This window comes from Stigmatopora argus, chromosome 17, assembly GCF_051989625.1.
Source record: "Stigmatopora argus isolate UIUO_Sarg chromosome 17, RoL_Sarg_1.0, whole genome shotgun sequence".
Classification (NCBI taxonomy): Eukaryota; Metazoa; Chordata; class Actinopteri; order Syngnathiformes; family Syngnathidae; genus Stigmatopora; species Stigmatopora argus.
Window position 1 is genome coordinate 8,782,098 of NC_135403.1, and position 21,879 is coordinate 8,803,976.

Consider the following 21,879-nt stretch of genomic DNA (forward strand, 5'->3'; position numbering starts at 1 on the left):
ATTCAATTTTAGCATCCCACAGCACGATAAGGAATTACCCCCATCTTTCAATTTTTGTGCGCGGAAATGAGAGGAACATTTGGACACCCCCTGTTCTGAATCGTTGATGACTCAGCAGGTCATCCCGCCCCAATGGAACATGTCACCATGCACCAGTTTGAATAAGTTACCAGAAAGTGAGTTTTTCTCATGGGTACTTTCTGTTCATTTAGGATGTTGAGTCCAAGTGTGTGAAGTGTCCGTGTGTGAAGTGTCCATGTGTGAAGTGTCCGTGTGTGCGACGGCGTTTGACCACAGCTGTTAGAAATGGCCATTTAAACAACAAGTGGATACAAATAAATAAAAAAAAACATTACTGCTTTGTAAAATATGTCGTTAAAAACGTCCTGTACGATTCAGCCGGACACCAAATAGACCTAATTTGCCGTCCGTTTCTTGTGAAATGTCATTTGAAAGGTGCAATCATTACTTTTTATTTATTCTCTAACATTTTAGCCTGTTACTGAATTGTACAGGTATTTTTTTGAATACTTTTTTAAAGCACACAAACATATTTTACAAGGCATAGTTTTTTTCCTATCCACTGCTTCTTGGGGAATGACGTTTAAAGAATTTCAGGCACCAGACTGCAAACTACTACTTAAGGCTCTATAGAACTAGAGCTTCAAAAGAAGATTGCGATACACAATAAAATCCTGTCCAAAAACACTAGAAGTCTTCACAAAAGCTGTCAGGAGAAGGGGGAATCTGTCTCCAAAATATCGTTGTTTTTTTTCCTTTTCTTTTAAACAGAAAATCTATAAGGTAGGGGGGAGGCTTGCATATTTCTTGATGAAGGTTTCATATATTAAAGGTCTGGTAAGATAGTATTGCGGCATGAAGGATGCTGCAAATTAAGATTTGGTTAAAAATGATAAAATAGCTTATATATACATTGGTTATCTTGTGCAATTATTTGATTGATTTCAGTCAAACAATCAGTGATGAAGAGGAGGGAAAACCTTGGGAGAAATGCGCCTATTCTTGTCCAAATCCTTCCGTTTCCTCGATGGCGAAGAGCAGTTTTTCTTTGAGCTGCTCGTAGCTTTTGTACGGGGGGAGATCCAGACGGTTGAAGCTGGAGACAAACAAGAGCTCACATGATGTCTGATAATGTATTAACAGTCATATGTGTCAAAGTGGCGGCCCGGGGGCCAAATCTGGCCCGCCCCATCATTTTGTGTGGCCCGGGAAAGTAAATCATGAGTGCCGACTTTCTGTATTAGGATCAAATTAAAATGACGAGTATAGATGTATATTAAATTTCCCGATTTTCCCCTTTTTAAATCAATCATTGTAATTTTTTAATCAATTTTTTTCTGTGTTTTTAGTTCAAAAATCATTTTGTAAAATCTAAAAATATATTTTAAAAAGCTAAAATAAACATTGTTTTAGATCTATAAAAAACTTAATATTCAGGGCTTTTAATCCAGTTCTTTTAATTCATTTATTAAAAAAAAAAATCTAAATATTATATCTAAAATGGTCCGGCCCACGTGAAATCAAGTTGACGTCAAAGCGGCCCGCGAACCTGTCTGACACTCTTGTATTAACTACCCATGTATTTTTGTTTATTCACCCGTGCCAGGGCTGTATAAAGTCAGGCATCGAAATCAAATGCTCTTTGGCTGGTTGTAAGAAAGTAGGAGAGAGTTCATTTTCTACCACTGATGGCATTGGATATTTTTAAAATTAACCATGAAAACAAAAATAAGTTTTTAACCCATTTACTGCCACTGAGGGGAATATATGAGGAAACACATTTAGAGAAATGATGGTAGATTCTAATGCATCCTACCATGTGTGGCTCCTGGGAAGCCAGGTTTCCTTCCCAACCTTCTCAATGCAGAACTTCTGAGGCCCGTTACTTCCTACAGTGGAAAACACAGTCAAGATTGTTGGTCCAAAAAACAAAAAAGTGTCAGAACTTGTCAAGGCCAGTGTTTGCTGACCCATGAGCTCAGCGAAGCCACCCAGAGGAAGCCTGCATGTCCCAGTCACAAACTGCATGAGGCGCAGACGCACTTCATTATCAACTTCTTTCACCAGCTGCAGGGTAGGATAGAAGCGAAGACGTACAAGCATCAGTACAGTTTATAGCAGGGGTACTCGCACTTATTTTCCTCCAAGATCTACTTTTCAATGATTTCTGGCAATATGTCCAAGCAGATGAGTGAGGATATTGGTTTGAGGATAAATTGTATTCTTTGCAGCTTATGTTTTGTAGACCATAATAAATTAGGTGCCAGGAAAATATGCTTCTATTCATCTGTATGGCATCTGTTGGTGCAGTAGACTTCACCTGCCAGAACCAGATGATCTGTTTACTGTTCCTCGTATAATGGCGATATACAGTGTTCCTTTGCCAGTCCTGTAAATCCACTTCTTGCATGCCGCATAGCATTACCTGGATCACACACACATACAGGACAGAAATCATCATTGACAACACGACTGGATATTATTGATATTATTATAATATCATTGCAGGAAGGAGCGCTTCCGCAGATCCTTCCTTCCTCCCATCAGCTGTCAGGCTCTTTAACAAAAAATGGCTGTGTGTTAAGACCTACCGTATGCATGCATGTACATCTATATGTATGTATATGTGGGCTTATATATATGTATGTGTATGTATATGTATATGTATATGTATATGCAGATGTATATGTATGTGTATATATATATATATTTCAGCAATATTTATATATTTATTCATGTATTTATTTATTAACCCACTTATATAACTATGACTATATATATATATATATATATATATATATATATATATATATATAGTCATAGTTATAATAATAATGGCAATTCTGATTGCATTAAAAGTGTTGTTTTATGTTCACATGGCTCACTCTAACTTATAACTATGCCTTTTCTTGCTACTATCACAATGAAATTTCCCGAATACGGGATGAATAAAGTTATCCAATCCAATCCAAATGTTTCTCAGAAATGCAAAATGCTGTGACAAATCCTTGCTGGAAAGTGAATGATTAACAAATGTAAGTCAATCCGTTTCTTCATAATAAACATCTTACCAAAAACTAAATATTTAGTGAGTAATAAAAATATGGTAATGAATTTTCCTGATTAATGTGTCCTCCCAAAATCAACAAAAGGCAAATTCTGCTAACCTCAAGCTCCTTTTCATCGAAATACTGGAGCCACTGAAGTGGAACCACCTCATTAAAACCATCCAGAAAAGCTTTGGTTTGACCTTCAACTCCACGGGAGAACCGCCACTCTGCCATTAAACTGCAAAACACAAAACACATTGAGACAAGTTGTGTACGCTAATTGCTAATCACTTTAAGTGCCCGAACCTTATGTACTCCTCTTTGTTTTCCTCAGTGACAAGCATATTGGTGCCATCAGGTTTGAGGTCATGGGATGTAATTTTGCCTAAGATTTCCATGTCCACTGAGAAATACATCTCCAGATTACACTCCTCAATGTTGTTGTCCCTAAGAGGAAGAAAAAAGTAATTTTCTTTAAAAAAAATTAAACTAACATCTCCATCACCTACCACTTGTCGATTAATTAGAATACAAATTCTATTGAGTCAGACAAAATATTAACCTTATCCATATAAGTGAGTTATAGAATTCAGGGTCGATGGACTCCAAATCTTTAAGGATGAGCTTCTTATTGAGCATACGTTTGTAGAAAGGCAGGGAGAAACCCGTGTCGATGAACTTTCCATGAAAAAGTGCCTAAAGGAAGATAAAAGTCAATATTAGTCCTCCCTGTCTAGTTTGTCTAATGGTAAATCATCTATAAAACTTTCAAAATATGTATACTTTCCCATTAGGCATTGAAAATTAGCAGAATGTGAGAAAACCACATGTTAATATTTATACATACTTGTATATGTAATAATTCATTGTTAGTCACATCATTTATTCACCAAAAATGAAATATTACTTTATCGATGCGACATTTTTAATTCAAGATACATATCTCAGGTATAAAGCTTATAAAATCCAAGTGAACTGTTTCCAACTTCCCAGCAGTCTCAAAAACGGGGGATATTTCTAAACATCTCATCTCATTTTCTCACTTTTCGCACTATTTATAACCAATTGCCGCATTATATCTTGATGAGGGATGAGAAATGTCAAAGCACCATCTGCACGACAGTCACATATTTTGATTGAGAAAGTGAATATGTACATTATAAAACCATATGTTAACTCTAAAGGTAAACCTATGAATACTGTAGTGAGAGGGGCGATTTGTGAGCATACCATTGCAATAAATCTGCCTATGAAGCAGAAATATGAGAGGTGGTCTGGGTTGATAGCAGAAGCTGGGTTGATTTGTAGGCAATAGTTGCTCTTGCCAGCGTACTCAAATAGACAGTACATTGGGTTCAGAACCTCATGCGACAACAAGAAGAACCACTCCCTTAAGAACCAGACGAGAAGAAACAAAATCAGTTAGGGAAGAAAGACTTCATTGTTAATCAAACAAAAAAAAATCATCTTGCTTTGGATATTTACGTCCTTTTAGCATCTTACCGAGCTAAGCCTCCATAATCAAGACCCTCCTCGCCTCTAAAGATGACATAAAGTCTCCGCCTCAAGTCATAAGGTTTCAAAGCCATGATCTAAAACACATACAAAAACATTAATACAAAATGAACAGGTAGTACTAGGATATGCCGAGTAGATAACAATTCATTTACCTGCTGGAATGAGTCTTCAAACAAGGTCTGTCTGGAAACAGTGATCTTTACATGGCTAGGGAGGGCATTTGACTAGAAATATGAAAAGAAAGTGAAATGCAATGTAGTCTTTAAAAGGAGAGTTATCAAATAAAGCATTAGAGACACATACCTGACACAGATAGCGAAAATGGGCAAGTTTCCACCGGAAGCTGCGTTCATATGCAATCTGTGGCCCTTTAGTGCTAAACACACAATAAGTCAAAAAGTCAAGTTCAGGGGCAGATTGTACTTTTTCATAGAATGAACATGTCTCATAGAGGCCCCAAAAATCTTACACAGAAGACTTTCCAGTGCGGGGGTCGCTAAATGTTGTCGTTCTGGTGTTGTGATCCACAAAATATCGAACACCTTCCCTTGTGTAACGGATTTCCCAACCCTCAGGTAGAGGGTCCTCATTCTGTAGCCTGAAAGAGACCGCATGATTTTATTTTATTTTTTTAAAGGTTGGATGTTTATCAATAAACCTTTTGTTGTAGAACAAGGCATTAATTCAATCCATGATAAGTTACAACATGGGGAAAATCCTTGCCTCAGTTGAATAGTTTCAGTAGTAGTTTCATTATCTTTTAGCTCACCCTTGAGTCCGGGGGTCTTCCCACTGTGTTGTCTTTGTGTTGTGGTTAACAAAGTATACTCTGTCGTTGGAGTCCACACGCCTCTCTGGAGAGTAATCAATGTTATACATAAAACAAAACTAATGCATCTTAATTTAGAAGAAACGTATAAAAATGCAGACTCAAACAATAAGTAAAACTGCATTGGGAGACAATTACCAATGATAATATTCCTGAATGTGCTGAAAAACTATTACCATCAATAAAATCCTCAAACTGGCAACAAATATCATAAATCCAGGCACTAAATGAAACTCACCCCAACCAGGAGGAAGGGGGCCAAGTGGATCATTCTCCGCAGACATCATGGATGCCTGTAAACATGCAACGTAGAACCATGTCCATTGATAAACATCTAATCTGCTAAAGTAATAATAAAATATAGAACAGAGGAAAAAAAAGAAAGCAACTACATGTTGTGAGGTTGTCTACGAAAGGCATTTGGCTGGTAACAGCTCAAAACTGCCATTTTTTAAATTAATTTGATAAAATATTCTTTGTCAGAGACAATGCTATATAAAACAAGGCATTTTATAGGGTCACTGAAAAGATATGGTTCTGTCAAAACAGATTCCAAAAGGTGCTAGCATTAAGAAAAAAAAAGCTGAGAAAAATAATTTTCTTACAGAGTAGAGGTATCTCTGGTTAAACTGATGCATAGCTCCCTGCAACTGGCTGCGCTGACTCTGCCACTGCTCAAAATTCCGAACTGACTCCATGGTGGGACGCTGCCATGTGGTGGTGCGGGTGTTGTGGTCCACGTAATAGATCCTGCCTCGGTCATCTACTCGGCGTTCCCATCTAAAATGAGACAAAATGAAAATCTACTGTAATAATATTTTGGTTTGAATCTGACTCATACTTTAGCCAAGTTAAATACTCCATGAAGAACTTTAATGCAAAATCAACTCATACGATTAATTCATATACAATCTAATGTAAATGAGAGAACTTAGATCTTGCTTCAATTAATTGGAGAATTCAGTTTGACTGGCTGATACAAAGTTAAACTCTGCTAAGAATAGAGAACAAAAAAAAAAAGTTTACCCAGGAGGCAGTGGTTGTGGTCTTTCCCATGTTGTAGTTCTGGTGTTGTGATCTACATAATAGGTTCTTCCATGAGGGTCTTTTCGCTGCTCCCAACTGTGAGACACATCAATGTCATTAATTATATTAAAATGAACATCAAAATACAATTGAAATGCAATATTTCTTTATCTACCCAGGTGGAAGAGGATCTGGGGCCCCAGCTGCAGGGGTCTGCTGTCTCGGTTTGGCCCCATCTGTAGTTCCTGCTGCAGCGCTACTACTGCTCCCACTGTCAGGAGGCGCATTTGTTTCTCCAGGTGCCGGGGAGGAGGACACCGATGATGCGGACGCCGTGATGGCCGCGGCACCCTGTGTTGAGGGAGTGCCCTCGGAGGAGGCAACAGTCGGAGTAGCATCAGGGGCCACAGCGCCATCATTGGGCTTCGCAGCAGGAGGTGAGATTGGGTCCTGCGCAGGCGGTGGCTGAGGTGTGCCATTTGGTGCCGAATCAGAATCTGGCAGAAGGGCATCTGGAATACTGTCCTCTGGTTGAGTCAACACATAACATATTGTTATCAGATGATGACCCAGAGAGAGCCGTCTCCCCATGGACTGTAGCCCAATATTAATGAATCGTGTAGATATACCCAGAATGGCTGAATTAATTTGCTGACACAAGCTGGACTTTGAATTTTGAAGCTATGTAAAAAGGTTTTGATGTGTAAGCGACAACAAGACTCTAATGAGCAGACAAAACCTGCAGTCTTAAGACAATATGCAAATATTCTAATACAACATGACCTTTTGTTTCATTACGCATATGACACCACTGGTTTCAGCAATCATTAAATGGTGTCATGAATAGGTGTGCTACCAAATTAACATGCATAGGAGAATTGTTCAGGTGCAGTAAAGTGCAAAGTCGAGATTGTACTCACGAATCCTACTCTCCGCATCACTATCCGAGGGTTGGTGGCTTGGCGTGGAGTTAGGTGTAACATCACCGTTGACGGCGTAACCTGGAGCCGGGCTACAGGAAGTGGAAGGCACCTGACTATTCATTCCATTAGAGGCTGAACAGGAACCCGAGCGCAGGCTCATGTCTGTCCCATTCGCTGTGCTGTGTGTGTAAGGAAAAAATACCTTATAAAGTGAGGACATGAAGAAATACCTACTATAATTACACATTTAGAAATAACACTTTCAAATATCGGGCAAAGATAGAAAATGTCTAAAAGATGTCAATCATGCATATAAAAAAACGTCATCTTTTCATCCTTGTTGGAGAAAAATACATTAAACTTGGTAATCTTATTTTGAGCAATCGTTAAATTTTTATTTTTTAAATATAAACTTAATCTAAGATCCTTTACAGATAACAAAGTAGTAAAATTGGTGTGTCCTATTAAATGTATGAAGTCGTAAAAGTATTATATTAGACAGCTCAGAAAAATACAAAATATTTCAGAATGTCATCTTCAACAACTTCCCAAAAAAATAACTAAATATTTTACCTGTTTGGAGCCCTTGAGGAAGAGGATTCTCCATTTTCATGGATGGCGTCACCATTCTGCTGGACTTCTGGTGATGTTAATGATACAAGAATACATTTATGGGTGATAAATGTCAATGGTGCCCTCAACATTTAATCAGGTTGCTAATATGGGACCACTTTTATTAGAACTGGAAAGACATAAAAATGTGAGCCAAGTGTAGGTTTACTTTATTGTAACATGTGTACTCCCAATTTGACTCCACCAAGGAGGCAAGGGGTCAAAACACAGTAATGTAATTCACTTTTTATGACCCTCTAATGAATGTGTCAAGCAAAATATTTATAGGCTACAGTATATTCCCATCCAAGTTTTATTTTTGCTTGTACTTTCTCAAATGATTTCTATTGGCTCTTCTTCAGTTGGATTTGTCAACAAGCCACCTTGCACGCCAAGTTCCATCTTACCATTTGATTTGGAGACTAGATAAAGAAAAAAAAATCTTACTGGTGCCATTTGCTGCATTTCCATTGGTCAGTGGGGCTAGTCCTTCCTGGTCACTGACAGTGAGTCCATCTAAGTAGACTGTCAGTTCCCCTGCAGGCACCAGAACGCCCTTCTGTTCCACACTCAGCTTCAGCACCTCTTTCACATTCTCCACTGTGGGAGCAATACAATGAAAAATAAATGTCAATAGTGATCTTACAACAATAATTTAACACAGGCAAATGTTTGCGGTTTCATTTTTAACCATACATTTGCTTTCGTGCTGTTCCAAGGCTTCTATCAGGTCCAGCGAGGCTTTGCCCAGCAAAGCATCTGCTTTCAGGGTATGATGGCTCCATACTTTGAAGTCCACCTGGCTGCGCGGTGTTACATTCCTAATGGTCCATAAATATATTAGATGAACAGCTATACTAATGCTGGGCGCACACTTGAAGACTATAAAAATATTGAGGAAAGACTAGTCTCACAACAGCTCACAACAAAGACACGAAATTGAGTTTTTTGTTGCAGAACAAATAGCCGTGGCAAAATATTGATTCAGTTCTGTTGGGCATTCATCTATTGGTTTTTGGCTCCGTCATATAATAATATCCAACATGTATTGTCGTAATAATGTAATATCATACTGTCGTAAAGCTAAGCCTAGGAAAAGACTGACTAACTTTAAGCTTTTACTTTGGGGCGAAAATCTTTAAGTGAGAGCCCTGAATTAGTCAGAGAATATTTACGTTCTGGACTGACAAGAATCCACTAAGGGTATGAAGGTGCACAAGTGATACATGTGGCTGAAATCATCATTATCAAAGTCACACAAAATGTTGTAATAAAGTAAAATACAAGACAAAGATATAAAACATTGGCTGAATAGATAAATGTACTATCACGTGCAATTTCAGTAACATAGAAGAAAACTCTGTCTCTTACAAAGTAAGCCTTTCATCCCATTTCGGACTAGATGAGCTATGGGATTTCGCTGTGCGGCGCGACTCCCCCTCTGCTGTCACCTCCACGTAAATTGCAACTCCAAATAAGCTTTTCTTCCTCTTGATTTTGGCACAGGAAACTATTTGAGGCCACACAGACAGGAAACACACTGAGATACATATGTCAGACATCACATTTACTATCAGCTACTCCATCCATGAACAGGACATCAAAATAAAAGAGGATTCACGTCTCACGTTCATTCTGAAGTACTTTCAATAACCGTATCACAAAAAAAAGATTTAAATCGAATATACCTGATTAAAAAAGCAATTGAGGAAACCTAAACGAGATGATCAATGTTTTACTGCAGATTGAGGACTGTCAGTCAGTGTTTAAGAATATGTCCTGTACTTCTTAAATACTGGAGACAATTTTCAGGAATTGCACAGCTTCAAACCATTTTCCCCACGGATCTGCTAGGAAAACAGTCGCTAACCGTCACGGATAAAATTCAAAGGAAATAAATAAAAAAACAGTCTCAAGTCATTATTTTTCTGATGCCCGTATATGCCCATCTGACTGCAAGGCTGTAAAAGCAACAAAGGAACACGTAGGGCAAAAACAGCCATGTACTGTTCAAAGGCTACATACAGTACGGATAAGTCCACTTTTATTAACAAATCACTATCTGCAGTGAAAGCTGATAAAACTGCCTTGAAGGTAATTGGAGATATCGTTATATTTCAAAGTGTCATTTTAACAACATATTCCCCTGAACATTGAGCAATTTTGGGACAATGAATTGTCAAACGTAGTATTTCAACTGGAGTTTTTAATTACACTTGAATTCATGTTGATTGTTGAGATATGGTTGTTAGCATTAAATTTGGGGCAACACTCTGAAAGCCTTATCTCAGCAGTCCTGTGCAATTGTATGATAGAGTGAGACAGCCCTAAGACATGGATCTTATCCCCACTAGATGTGATAACAATTAAGCATATCCGGTACATAATTTAGACCTGGGGTGGGCAAACTTGTCCTCGAGGGCCGCTGTGGGTGCAGATTTTTGTTCCAACCAATCCAGCACAGACAGTTTACCCAATGAGATTTCTACTTGCACTTGTACGACACCAGATTGGTGAAAAGGTGCCCTCTCCCTAGATTGGAATGAAAACCCGCACCTACTGCGGCCCTTTCTGGAATAGTTTGCCCACCCCTGATTTAGACTCACCAACTGCATGGAGCTCTGATGTTCCTCCGTAGTTATGGCTCGATTCTCCTCTAAGTGAGGCTGTGGCCATGTCCTACGCCGCAGTGGGAAACCTCAAAGCAATACACAAGCTTAGCATACATCCCATGCATGATTACATGACTACATTGTCATTAAACTAATATAGGGCTTCATAATTTGTACTTCGCTTTTTCTAAATATTCATGATAGATCTCCTCATAAAATACTCCTATATGTAATATTTAACTGTGTACTACCTGCAATTGGTGTAACACTTAATAGATATGGATTGATTTATCGATTTGATAAGCACTGGTGAATTGAATTGGATAAAAATGCAAAACGTTGACTAGTGATTTTTGATTCATTTTGATGTTGTTTTGTTAAAAAGAATGTTTTTTAAAATAAAAAAGTGGATTTTTTTACTGCATTTCTTAACAATAAAAATCTTGTATAAAAATGTAAACTGATTGAGATGCACAAGAATACTTACAGTTAGCATGTGTTATTCAATACTCCAGTTTAGCCCACTCTGTGTCCCATGGTCTAAAAGAAAAAAAAAGAATTACAGCATTCACAATGTTAAAGGAATATAGACCAAATCTGCTCTGTAAATTGTAAAAAAAAAGTAATTCCCAATCTGTTCTGGGTGTTATGCAGACAATTCAACAAAAAATATTCTTTCCCATTAAAAAAAATATTGTATGGATTAGAACATAACATATGTTTTCCCATGAATGTTAAGAGTTTTAAATAACCAGAAGATGATTCATTTTGTCAGTAACTTGGAAATGATTCAGGTATTCGGCATTAGGAAACTATCTTTTTTAAAGTGTTGAAACAAGTGTGAATGATGACAAATTATTTCAACACTAGAAAAAGGGAAAATGCAGTAGAAAAAGTGCACAACAAAGGAGGAAATATAATGCTAACAGACAAGTGACATCATTAATATTTTGTGTTTCTGCGTCTTTTAAAAAAATGCTAAAGCCAATCCAAACTGCATCACATGTTATGCTACGTTTGGCAAAGATACCATAATGGCTTTCATTGTTAAAATGTAACAAATGATCAATTAATTATCTCTTGAACGTGTCAATAATTCCATGCTCACCAATTTATTGAGCATATTTGATACATATGTATCGATGTACATTTTCTGTGCGTTTTTGAACGCCAATTAAAGATGAGTAACTTTGTAAATATTTATTTCAGAACGTTACTTACATCAATGTAAACGTCTTTAAAAGATCAGTCTGATAATGCTGATATCATGTAATTTTTCACATTTTGTACACATATCCACGATGTTGTGAAAAGTCCACAACACCTTGGTAGCAAATCAAAACACTGACGTTAACATTACTCGTTATCTTTGGACAATCTACTGACTTTCTCGATTTGACTTCTTAACTAACATTTAATCCCCCAAATTCTAAACGACACCTGCTACATTTGTTATCTGCCAGATAAGGGAGGCTAACAATGTGATAATAAATCTTCGGCACCCAAATGGTGAAGTCACCTAGCCGGCATGCTAACTGTCAATAGTTAGCCACATAGCTAGCTAGTATTACCGGAAAATATTTAAACCCAGATTCTCCCCATTCATCTGCTCCATTTACATGTTATATTTCTAACCACTGCCACATTATGTTTACAAGTCTAACATAACCAGTTCACATTTCATGTGTACATTACTCATAAAGCCCAGACGGCTAGCCGGCTTGCTAGCCAACTTTAGCAGCATTTGTTAATCGTCCGCCATAGAAGAGCTTTAACTGGTAGTTAAATGAGTGGGGAAAAAACATCGGACAGTAACGTCATTTATCCATGACGATTCCAGTAAAAGAAGCCGTTCTAATCGATACCTTGACCGTTTGCCTCTCCTTTCCCACGGGCTTTCTCGGCGTCAGTGTCTCCCTGTCTGTCCGCTCTTCTCTGGGTAAAGGCCTCCAGTCTTGCGCGATACTTTCGCCATCCCCGTACACAAACCACCAACAGGGAGAAAAAAAAGCCCACTCGTGTTACGACGGGCGCAGCACCCTTCAAAACAAAATCGCTACGTAACACCGGGACAGATGTCGCACTCGGAACCAGTAGCTTCACCGTATGTTTATGCAGGAAATTACATAAAGTCATGGACTTTTCCCGTCCTCTTCACATTAAACTGTGGGTGTACAAATAAAAAAACCCTGACTATTTTGCAACTACATGTCAGTGTCAACTGATATGGAAAGCCTTTGGAGCAATCTATTCGCCAACACTAATATGTATTATTATTATTATTTTTATTTTTTATTTTTTATCCAATCTAACCTAACCCCATCCAACCTTTGTGTGCCCTAAACAGAAAATGTGGAAATACAATTACATAAGAAAAAGAAGGGTGTTTTCTGTTTATTACAATGACGTGATGTTGTAATAATACGGTACACGGTCGATTGGTCGCCGATCTTTTGGTCGCCAGTCTTTTGGTCTTTTGATGCGTAGACCATGTTGTTTTACCTTGTTTTGTCGCTGGTCTTTTGGTCGTCGGTCTTTTGGTCGCCGGTCTTTTGGTCGCCGGTCTTTTGGACGCCCGTTGTCGCGGTCAGGGCGACCAAAAGACCGGCGACCAAAAGACCGGCGACCAAAAGACCGCGACCAAAAGACCGGCGACCAATCGACCACACGTAATAATACTGGGTTCCTCACTACAAAATTGCTTGTTAACTCACCATACCCGATCACATTCTTATCTGACCTATCTTTCCATTTCGTATCCTTCTTTTACTAAGTATTCCCTTCCGATTCGGTGTCCCCGCTGCAAGGGTAGTTATATCGAGATAGCATGACTACTCAAATTAGGTATATTATGTAATTATGTTTTTCTATCCCTATTCCCTCTGTTCTTTCTTTTTTTTTCTCTCCCCCTAAGCCATTTTAGCTGCATTCTTGGAATAAATTGCACAATAAAAGAATACAAACATACATACAAATATATTGAATTGCTTGCCGGCCAATCACAGTCACTATTCTTATTCAATATAAATAATATTGGTCGGTGAGGAGAGAGGTTTCATATTTTAATTTTGATCAAAATCAGGGCAGATTTAAAAAAAAAATGAAAATTTTGACCCATTGACGATTACTTTCTGTCAATCAATCTTCCAGTTCTTTTTTTAAAATAACTGTACTAATCAAAGAAAAATAAAGCACTAAGTCATGCACATATGTGGCATATTACCTTCTCTAAAATGAAACATTTAAAACGTAAACATGATTAACCTCTATACAGACCATTGAGGAAAGTGGCATGACCCCAAACATCCCAAAGTACACTTAGGCAAATGTCAGTTTAGAAAAAAAGCTGTGCAAGAATGTGAATGTTACATGATACATATTTCTTGATCTGTGTACAGAATCTTTTGCAAAACACAGCTGCTCAATATTATGTTGCAACAGTGGAAACAGCAGTAGATGAAAGGCAGAAACGTGCTCAAGAGGACCCCGTCACAATTAAACTTGGCCATTCAAAACATTGTTGTGGTCATGCAGTCAAGCATTTTGCACTTAGTATATTCCCATCGCATGTGTTTTTATTTACCCGAAAACCAGAACAGGCACGCGTTTTCTTTCCAGAAATCATTGTATTATGACAGCTGACTTGTTAGAACTTTGCCTTTAAACTTCGCCACAATTGGATTTAAAATAATGTACCGTTAATCTACTGAATTTCCCCAAAGGATACATTTTTTTCTTCTTTCTTCCAGGCTTTTACTTACAGTAGCCCACTTCCCTTGCTGCATTTATTTTTGTCTTAAGTAAGTAAATAACAAGCATGCTTTTGGGGGCTTTAGACACTAACCCAGATAAGGGATATGTATTTCATTATTCCTTAAAATTGAACAATTACATTTATAATGTGGGATTTGTAGATTTGGACTAATAGGGTACAAATAGAAACTGAATACTGTAACCTATAGTTCCATTTACAAGCATATGAGTCCATGACAATACTGACAAATTATATAGCACACTTTGAAACACGTTCCTTTCTTTACCATTCAAATAGTTTCCATTCGCCCATAAAAATTCATCTTCCTAAAGTATTTTTTGTAGATGTTTTCTGGTAGTCTAATCTGACTTTCCAGTTCTTGATTCTATTCTTCGTAATCCTATGCACTAATTGGCTAAATCTTGCACAGAAATCTGGCTTGCCGAGTGATATTTTCTTTTCTTTTGTTTAGCTTTCAAATGTATTTCCAACATATACTTTTCATAATCACTCCACTATGCAAGCCAAAGTGTAGTTTGGCATTGCAAAGTTGGTTATGGCATTGTGCAAAAGACTTTGGCAACATCACTGTGAAGTTTCTGTATTGAATCGCACGTGCAACTCCCAACTTAAAAAATGATGTGGACATCTGCCCAGACTAGTATACTGCTTGCTCACAGGTGCTTTTCCAGTTCTTTTAAATCTGTTCATTTTTTTCTCTCTTTGCTGCTCCTCTTTCCTAGTTTGACTTTACAATTACTTTTATCTTCTTGGATAGATATCATAAATACAGTACTATGTATCTCAAACCTCCAAAATAATACTTCATGACTGAAACAATAAATCAAAACAGCATGACCCTAACTGTGGAATTTTTTCTGTCTTTCTATGTCGACTGCTCACTGCTACATAGGCTCCAGCACCCCACTACCCTGACCAGAATAAGCGATATTCAATATGGAAGAATGGAGGGATGTTTTCCTTTTGTGAGGTGGTGGATCAGGAGCACTGATTGAGAGTCACGCAATTCAATGACAGTCACGTCAGTTTTAAGACAACCTCACATACACTGCAAATGAAAGAATGCTAAATGAACTCATCTGTTAACCAGCTATGCTGGCCAGATCTTCTTATTCTGTGACTTGGCTGAATTCATTGCATGTTGTAAAAGATGGACCGTCATTCTGCAATCATGTTCACTCACTTCAGCATGCACTGCGGGTGTGTTTTTTTGTAGTACTTATTCTGAAAAAGCCAAACCCAACCAAAAAAAATACTGCTTCGAGGAAAAAAAGTGACAAGAGAAGAATAAAGTCTATAGATGGATCAAGTCATGATTTTCAAAAATCTACCAGAATTAAATTTGGATCATTAGAACTGTCATAAGAAATATCAGAACTGAATGACTGGTAATTTGTATTCTGATAGATGCTATGGCAACTTGAAACATTTTTTTCCCCCATTACATAATATCACAATCCATTTTAATGTTTACCATCTCCTAAACATACAATCTTAGCGATTTCATTTGAATAAAATTATGTGTCTAAGCTCTGTAATATAGTACACGGTGTATATTTCATATACACACAAACATAAACATAACGTACATATACTGTATATGTATTTGTATATGTATATTATATATATACATATAAATATACAGTATATGTATTTATATATATATACATACATATACTTATCCTGTATATGTATTTGTATATGCATATTATATAAATATACATATACTGTATATGGATTTGTATATTATATATATATATATACATATAAATATACAGTATATGTATGTGTATATTATATATATATACAAAAATATACATATACTTATCCTGTATATGTATTTGTATATGTATATGCATATTATATAAATATACATATACTGTATATGTATTTGTATATTATATATACATATACATACACATATATAAAATTGTGTGACAAGATACATCATACTCAAAGCGATTTGAAAGACTTAAGAAGAAATTATAATCTATAGGAAATAATACTATTACTTAAAATATCAAATTTATGGTATCACACCAATATCAAAATTTTGTAGGTATCATACAATCAGTTGCGCCATTAAACTATTACAGTTTAATCCAATGCCACCAATTTTTGAGAACAAAATTTCTTGGGCACTATCAAGGAGTCATCTTTACTTTTATTGTTCTTTAATGGCACCCGAATATATAGTATCACAAAACGTATGTATCACAAAAGAAAACCACACTAATAATATTATAAAATTATTACTGGTGAGGGCGACACCCCCAGTTTTTAAAACCATAAAATGATGTATACATGTTCAAGAAAAGGTTATTATTATATTAAGTTCTTCAAAAGGATTTTGAGTGATGCAATGTCCTTAAAAATACAAAATTTGCATATACAATGAACCCCATGCTATGTATGGATGTGTCCAATTCTATATTTGTTAGGGTTTTTTTTCTAGGTATTTTTGGAGCATTGCATATTTGTCCTCCTGCAAAAGCAGATGGCTTTGAAGAAGTGGCAGTGACAAGCAGAACATAGCTCACAGCAGCCCTGATGGGGCAAACAGCTTTGTCCCAGCTGGGAACACGAAGAAGGAGCCCATTTTGGTGGTTCTTTGTCATGGGGGTCCTTCTCAACAACAGGCATCGCTTTAGGCCTCTAACGGGTCAAAAGAAAAGGGAGAAAAATTATCATTGGAAAGTTGGCAAACATGTATTCATAAAAAAAAAACAATTTCCCAACATTTGCAAACTTCTGCTTCAGAATTTGAAACTAGTTGTCGACAAACCAGTTTGTTTGGTATATGTGTAAAATATGACATGCAAATGACTGTATGTTACAGTCATAGTGTAATACTACTGTACTGTAAATTATACTCTAATCCCAAACTATTGAACTAGCACATTTAGGTTATAACAAATGTTGATAAACTATAAAGTTTTGATCTTAATATCTCATAGCTATAATTTGTATGGTACACAAAAAAGGGGCCATACAGTGCATCACAAAAAAAAACAATTGTCGCGTTATCCGTTATATAATATTTTTTTTAAATTGTGTGAATATATCAGGCTTTACAGTGTAATATTCCTTTCCGGGAAACTAACAATGACAAAACTTAGTTTGACAAAAAATAATACTACATAAGTTTTGGTTAGAATAGCATGTAATATTAATGACCAAATTTAAGCTAAAGAGCATCTTGAAAAAAAAGCAAATTTACAATAATAAAACATCCAAATATACCATCATCAGAAGCTTCTGCTGTTCATACTGTGCTCTTCTTGCAAACAATGTTCTGTATTTGTTTGTCATACCACCTAATGAGAGAAGAACATGTTCATTAATTTGCAGTCGAGGCAGATAGTACTATGTATGTACTAACTGCAATTTACCAAATGCCAATTTTTAACCAGCATATGTGGTGTTGAAAATGAATAAATAGGTGTAATTACATGAAGGAATAGAAAATTAGTTTTGGTCATGGCTTAACAACCATTTGTTTCCGGGTGAAAAGTGAATTACTCTCGGTTGTTTAACAACTATATTAGCAATTAACTGCAGGGCTTGGTTATTGTTCCATTAATAGTAGGGGAATTGTTTATATGCCCTATTTGACTTGTTCTCCTGATATCAGATTTGAATAGGCTCCAGTTTCCAACAACCAAATTAGGACAAGTGCATAAATAAAAAAATACAGTGGCGTAAATAGTGACTAGTTGAGAGCCCCTCGGGCCACCCCCAACACACACAATACTGCTGTGCTATTGTGAAAGCACAATAAATTTTCAGCGTACCAAATTGCCGATGAAATCTCATTTCCTGCAGAAAATTGGTTCTTTTGTGATTAGATCAGTCTTGTGCTATTTTTTCTCCTGCCTTTTGTCTGACACTTTATTTTGTGTTCACTAGAGGGCCTCAGTTGAGTTCAAACTGATTACTGTCCTATGTTTAATAGTTGAGCAAAGGTTATACTATAAAAACCAACAACAACATGTCAGTCAAAACCAGAGCAATAAGATCTCCATCAGTTAAAATGTTTTAACAATTGCGCTTAGGTGTGATCAAGGATTGAAATGGTTCATCTGGAACTTTTTGTTTCCTCGACCAATAAAGCCACAAATATTAAACTCTAACTGTGTGTTGCGGTCTGTACTCCATAGAACTAAAACCTCCATAATTGTATTTTTTATGCAGTACATTCTCCAAGATATTAGGATGCTTGTCTGCCCCCCCCCAAAAAAAACTGTCAAAAGGGATAATAGAACAGAAACAACCACAATCTGTCCCATTATCAAGTTAAATATATATATATATATATATATATATATATATATATATATATATATATATATATATATATATATATATATATATATATATATATATATATATATATAGCAGGAGAAATATCTTTCACTTTTCACAATAGAGAACAGCTGTACAGCGCGGTGATTTCTAAACAATGAAATGCCAACTAAAATAGTACAGTAAAATGTTTATTACAGAATGTCGGCTGAACCTGGATTGCTTTTATAGAGTGAAAGCAATAAAACAATTATGAGCTTGCATTTAAAAACATTTTCACAAGCTTATCTTTACTGCAAAAATAAATCAGGGTTTATCTATAAAATGCACAAATCCTGTGCAAAGTTATGCTAAATGAAGCCTTTGGATTAAGAATGGTCGTTTGTCGTTTCAGGTGGATTTAAAACACGTGCAAATGATCATATATGCACTAATGTGTAGATGTGTAACAAATTTATCTGCAATCAGGTATAATGCTGGAGCAGAAAAAAATGTTCTTTCATTAAAATGCATGGATTTTTGCCATTTTGCGTGACCAAAGAAGACAATCATATCTATTTTCTACAATGTGCTCTTTGAATTAAATTGAGTTTAAAAGAAAATATGTTTTTTAAATGTAGGTGCTGTATGTACATCAAATAGCAAATGAACATGCCACTTTGACTCATACAGGATCCTTCAAGTTTATATGTTGTCTATAAGTGTTAATATCATAAAGAGGGTAGTTTGCATCAATGTGAAACTGCAGTGCAGCATATAAGATGAATATTTTCATTTCTTATTTTCTGAACATTCACAATACACCAACTCTTGAATAAAAATATATATAGAAAATAATTTTAGTAATACAAATTTGTAATTACTTTTGGATTTGTTAACTTTTTTATTACATATGTTGTATTTAATTCTTTTTAGCCATTATCAGCATTATTTTAGGTGCAAATTTGAAATGATTTTACACAGGACAACACAACCAAAATATCAAATTCAGCTCTCTGTAAGATACACAACAAAAGTTAACCATTACAAAATCATAAATGTATTTAATTGTTAGAAATCGAACTGACAGATATTAAAGGATTGGTCATGAAAAGCCTACTATTCATAAGTGGTGAGGAAATTTTCCTAGCAGGCACAACTTCTTTAAAAAAACTGCTAAACCTATCCGGAAAAAATACAAATACATATTTTATACTGTTATGCAATGAAATGATTAATGATTTAAGGGCTGTATATGAATGCTACTATGAGCTTTTCACTTGCTTTCAGAATCACGTTATCAATAGAAATATCATATTATCATAATAATGCTGGATACAATAGCACTAAAGACATTGATACCTATCAAGCTTGTGCTGCCATCTCACCTGTCCTCCTGGAGTTTCTTGCCAAATCACTGCTACCACTTTGGAGATCATTGCTGGTGAGAAGTCCCGCCGTGACAAAGGTCAGATGAAAAACACATAAACACACCACTGACAGCTTCATCCTGACTGTAACCAGCTTCTTTTTTTCCTCCTGGCCTGCTTACAAAAGGTTCAGACTTGCTTTGTCTGTGTATCTCCGTGCACTGACTTATTTGAGAAGCAGGCAAACACATACGCAGAACCCGCCCCTTTGTCATCACGCCTCTCAATAAGCATTCGTTGACTTATTATGCACGGTCAGACTTCTGCGGTCCTTCCAGCAAGTCCAACTTTTAACTATAAACGTTTACAAAAGTGATCTCAGTGCCCTGTTGATAAAAGAAAAGTGCACAGTGGTAAATAAAACAATTAGAAAAGGACGAAAGTAGTGAAATCATCTAACATTGTTTTTAAAATGTGCTCCAATTGAATGTGTCATCAACATACCTGAACAATTGACGGGGCTCAGTTCACGTTGAAGGAATCGGGAGCTTTTCTTTCCAATTTTTTAATATATCTGGCATAATAGGGTAGACTTCCATGTTTTAGCTTGTAGAAACATTCATTGCTCTCTACTTGACCCAAGTACTGTGCGTAGAAACATTCAAAGATAACAGGCTTGTATTACGCAGTGTGCATTGCAAAGCTGTAAAATAGCCAAAACTGAGTATGTTTAGTCTTTTCTAAAAAAAGATTCAAAGCCAAAGGAAATATTGCTTCTCCCTTCCTCCTTACAAATTGTAAATATACATTAAAAAAATCAAAAGTGCAAAACAATATTTGCTATTAAGAGGGACATTATCTATCCATAATAAGCATTATTTCATTGCCTGGAAATGAAATGTGATGAATTATGACAGCCTGCCTAGTTGGCAGAAAAACTACTCAAAGTACTACAAATTAAACCGTAACTACGACATGGAACAAAACTAAAAATTTGATATTTTGAGAATAAAGATTAACCTGAAACATGCAAGTGAATGAACAGTGCGTAAGGAGGCAATTTATGCATTTTTCATATGATGAAAAGTTCCCAGGTGAACTAGATAACGCATGTGGCATTATTATCATCATCAACTGCTTTTAAAGGGGTGTGACAAATAGATCACACACTAGGGATCTTTAATTTTCCTTTTGTTCCAAACATGTGAAACAGCGTTTAGGATTTTCCAGTTTTATATCTTGTTGCGCTAATCTTCTCCACGTGACTCCTGATCTCGCCTACTCTTCCCTTGCGGCGTCCAATTTAATACAAGATGGTCTTGTGAAATTGTCAGCTGTTTTGCCAGTTTTGTGGTGAGTCCAATAAACAATTTGTCATCCTGCAACAAATACATAATTGTGTCAGATTTTGTCCTATAGATCAATGTTGAGTATGAATTTAAAATATATGTTGAGAAATTTCAAATGTGTGTTTGACTTTCCAGCACCCCCGTGACCCTTATGGAAAATGAGTGGTACAGAAGATGAATATGGGTTACAGGGGGTGCTGGAGCCTATCCCAGCTGACTTTGTGCACCAGGTGGGGGACACCCTTTATTAGTGGCCAGCCAATCGCAGGGAACAAGGAGATGAATAACCATTCACGCTCACACTCATACATAGAGGCAATTTAGAGTGTTCAACTAGCCTACCCTCTATGCTTTTGGGATGTGGGAGGACCTGGAGAAAACCCACGCAAGCCCAGCGAGAACATGAAAACTCCATACAGTGATCACCCACCTGGGATTGAACACTCGACCCCAGAACTGTGAAGCCGACGTGCAAACCACTCACACAAGCCAAACCGTTTCAGACATTTT

General features: G+C 36.5%; 2 protein-coding genes across 4 annotated transcripts in view; both read right to left on the reverse strand.

Moving 5' to 3' along the window:
* wwp1 (WW domain containing E3 ubiquitin protein ligase 1) overlaps nt 1–12,743 on the reverse strand; it is a 20,336-nt gene extending 7,593 nt beyond the window's left edge. For all 3 annotated transcript variants that reach the window (XR_013305706.1, XR_013305705.1, XM_077623737.1), the window contains exons 1-25: nt 12,457–12,743; nt 11,079–11,131; nt 10,586–10,677; nt 9,351–9,489; nt 8,676–8,800; nt 8,427–8,579; nt 7,941–8,007; nt 7,365–7,546; nt 6,620–6,971; nt 6,445–6,540; nt 6,024–6,198; nt 5,657–5,711; nt 5,359–5,443; nt 5,059–5,187; nt 4,893–4,965; nt 4,742–4,813; nt 4,575–4,663; nt 4,302–4,461; nt 3,634–3,767; nt 3,378–3,518; nt 3,189–3,309; nt 2,342–2,446; nt 1,992–2,088; nt 1,838–1,910; nt 1,002–1,117 (exon numbers count right to left, since the gene is read on the reverse strand). Coding sequence is in view for 1 of the 3 variants with exons in the window: in XM_077623737.1 (XP_077479863.1) it covers nt 1,018–1,117; nt 1,838–1,910; nt 1,992–2,088; nt 2,342–2,446; nt 3,189–3,309; nt 3,378–3,518; nt 3,634–3,767; nt 4,302–4,461; nt 4,575–4,663; nt 4,742–4,813; nt 4,893–4,965; nt 5,059–5,187; nt 5,359–5,443; nt 5,657–5,711; nt 6,024–6,198; nt 6,445–6,540; nt 6,620–6,971; nt 7,365–7,546; nt 7,941–8,007; nt 8,427–8,579; nt 8,676–8,800; nt 9,351–9,489; nt 10,586–10,655 (2,793 nt within the window). In the remaining 2 variants the exon portion in view is untranslated. The remainder of the gene's footprint in view (nt 1–1,001; nt 1,118–1,837; nt 1,911–1,991; nt 2,089–2,341; nt 2,447–3,188; nt 3,310–3,377; nt 3,519–3,633; nt 3,768–4,301; nt 4,462–4,574; nt 4,664–4,741; nt 4,814–4,892; nt 4,966–5,058; nt 5,188–5,358; nt 5,444–5,656; nt 5,712–6,023; nt 6,199–6,444; nt 6,541–6,619; nt 6,972–7,364; nt 7,547–7,940; nt 8,008–8,426; nt 8,580–8,675; nt 8,801–9,350; nt 9,490–10,585; nt 10,678–11,078; nt 11,132–12,456) is intronic.
* Nucleotides 12,744–16,510: 3,767 nt separating this feature from the next.
* On the reverse strand, nt 16,511–20,663 carry LOC144092007 (uncharacterized). The gene is made up of 4 exons (XM_077624749.1): nt 20,525–20,663; nt 20,039–20,406; nt 17,610–17,683; nt 16,511–17,021 (listed from the first exon to the last, which is right to left on the reverse strand). Exons 2-4 carry the CDS (start codon nt 20,157–20,159, stop codon nt 16,818–16,820), a joined length of 399 nt encoding a protein of 132 aa, XP_077480875.1. The 5' UTR covers nt 20,160–20,406; nt 20,525–20,663; the 3' UTR covers nt 16,511–16,817.
* Between the last annotated feature and the right edge of the window lie 1,216 nt (nt 20,664–21,879).

Excerpts from the sequence above, each read along its gene's own strand:
- LOC144092007 (XM_077624749.1), bottom strand. The coding sequence starts at position 20,159 with ATGAAGCTGTCAGTGGTGTGTTTATGTGTTTTTCATCTGACCTTTGTC. Across the intron at positions 17,684-20,038 it reads AAGAAACTCCAGGAGGACAG|GTGGTATGACAAACAAATAC; the intron begins GTGAGATGGCAG and ends TTCTCTCATTAG. Across the intron at positions 17,022-17,609 it reads AGCAGAAGCTTCTGATGATG|AGGCCTAAAGCGATGCCTGT; the intron begins GTATATTTGGAT and ends TTGACCCGTTAG.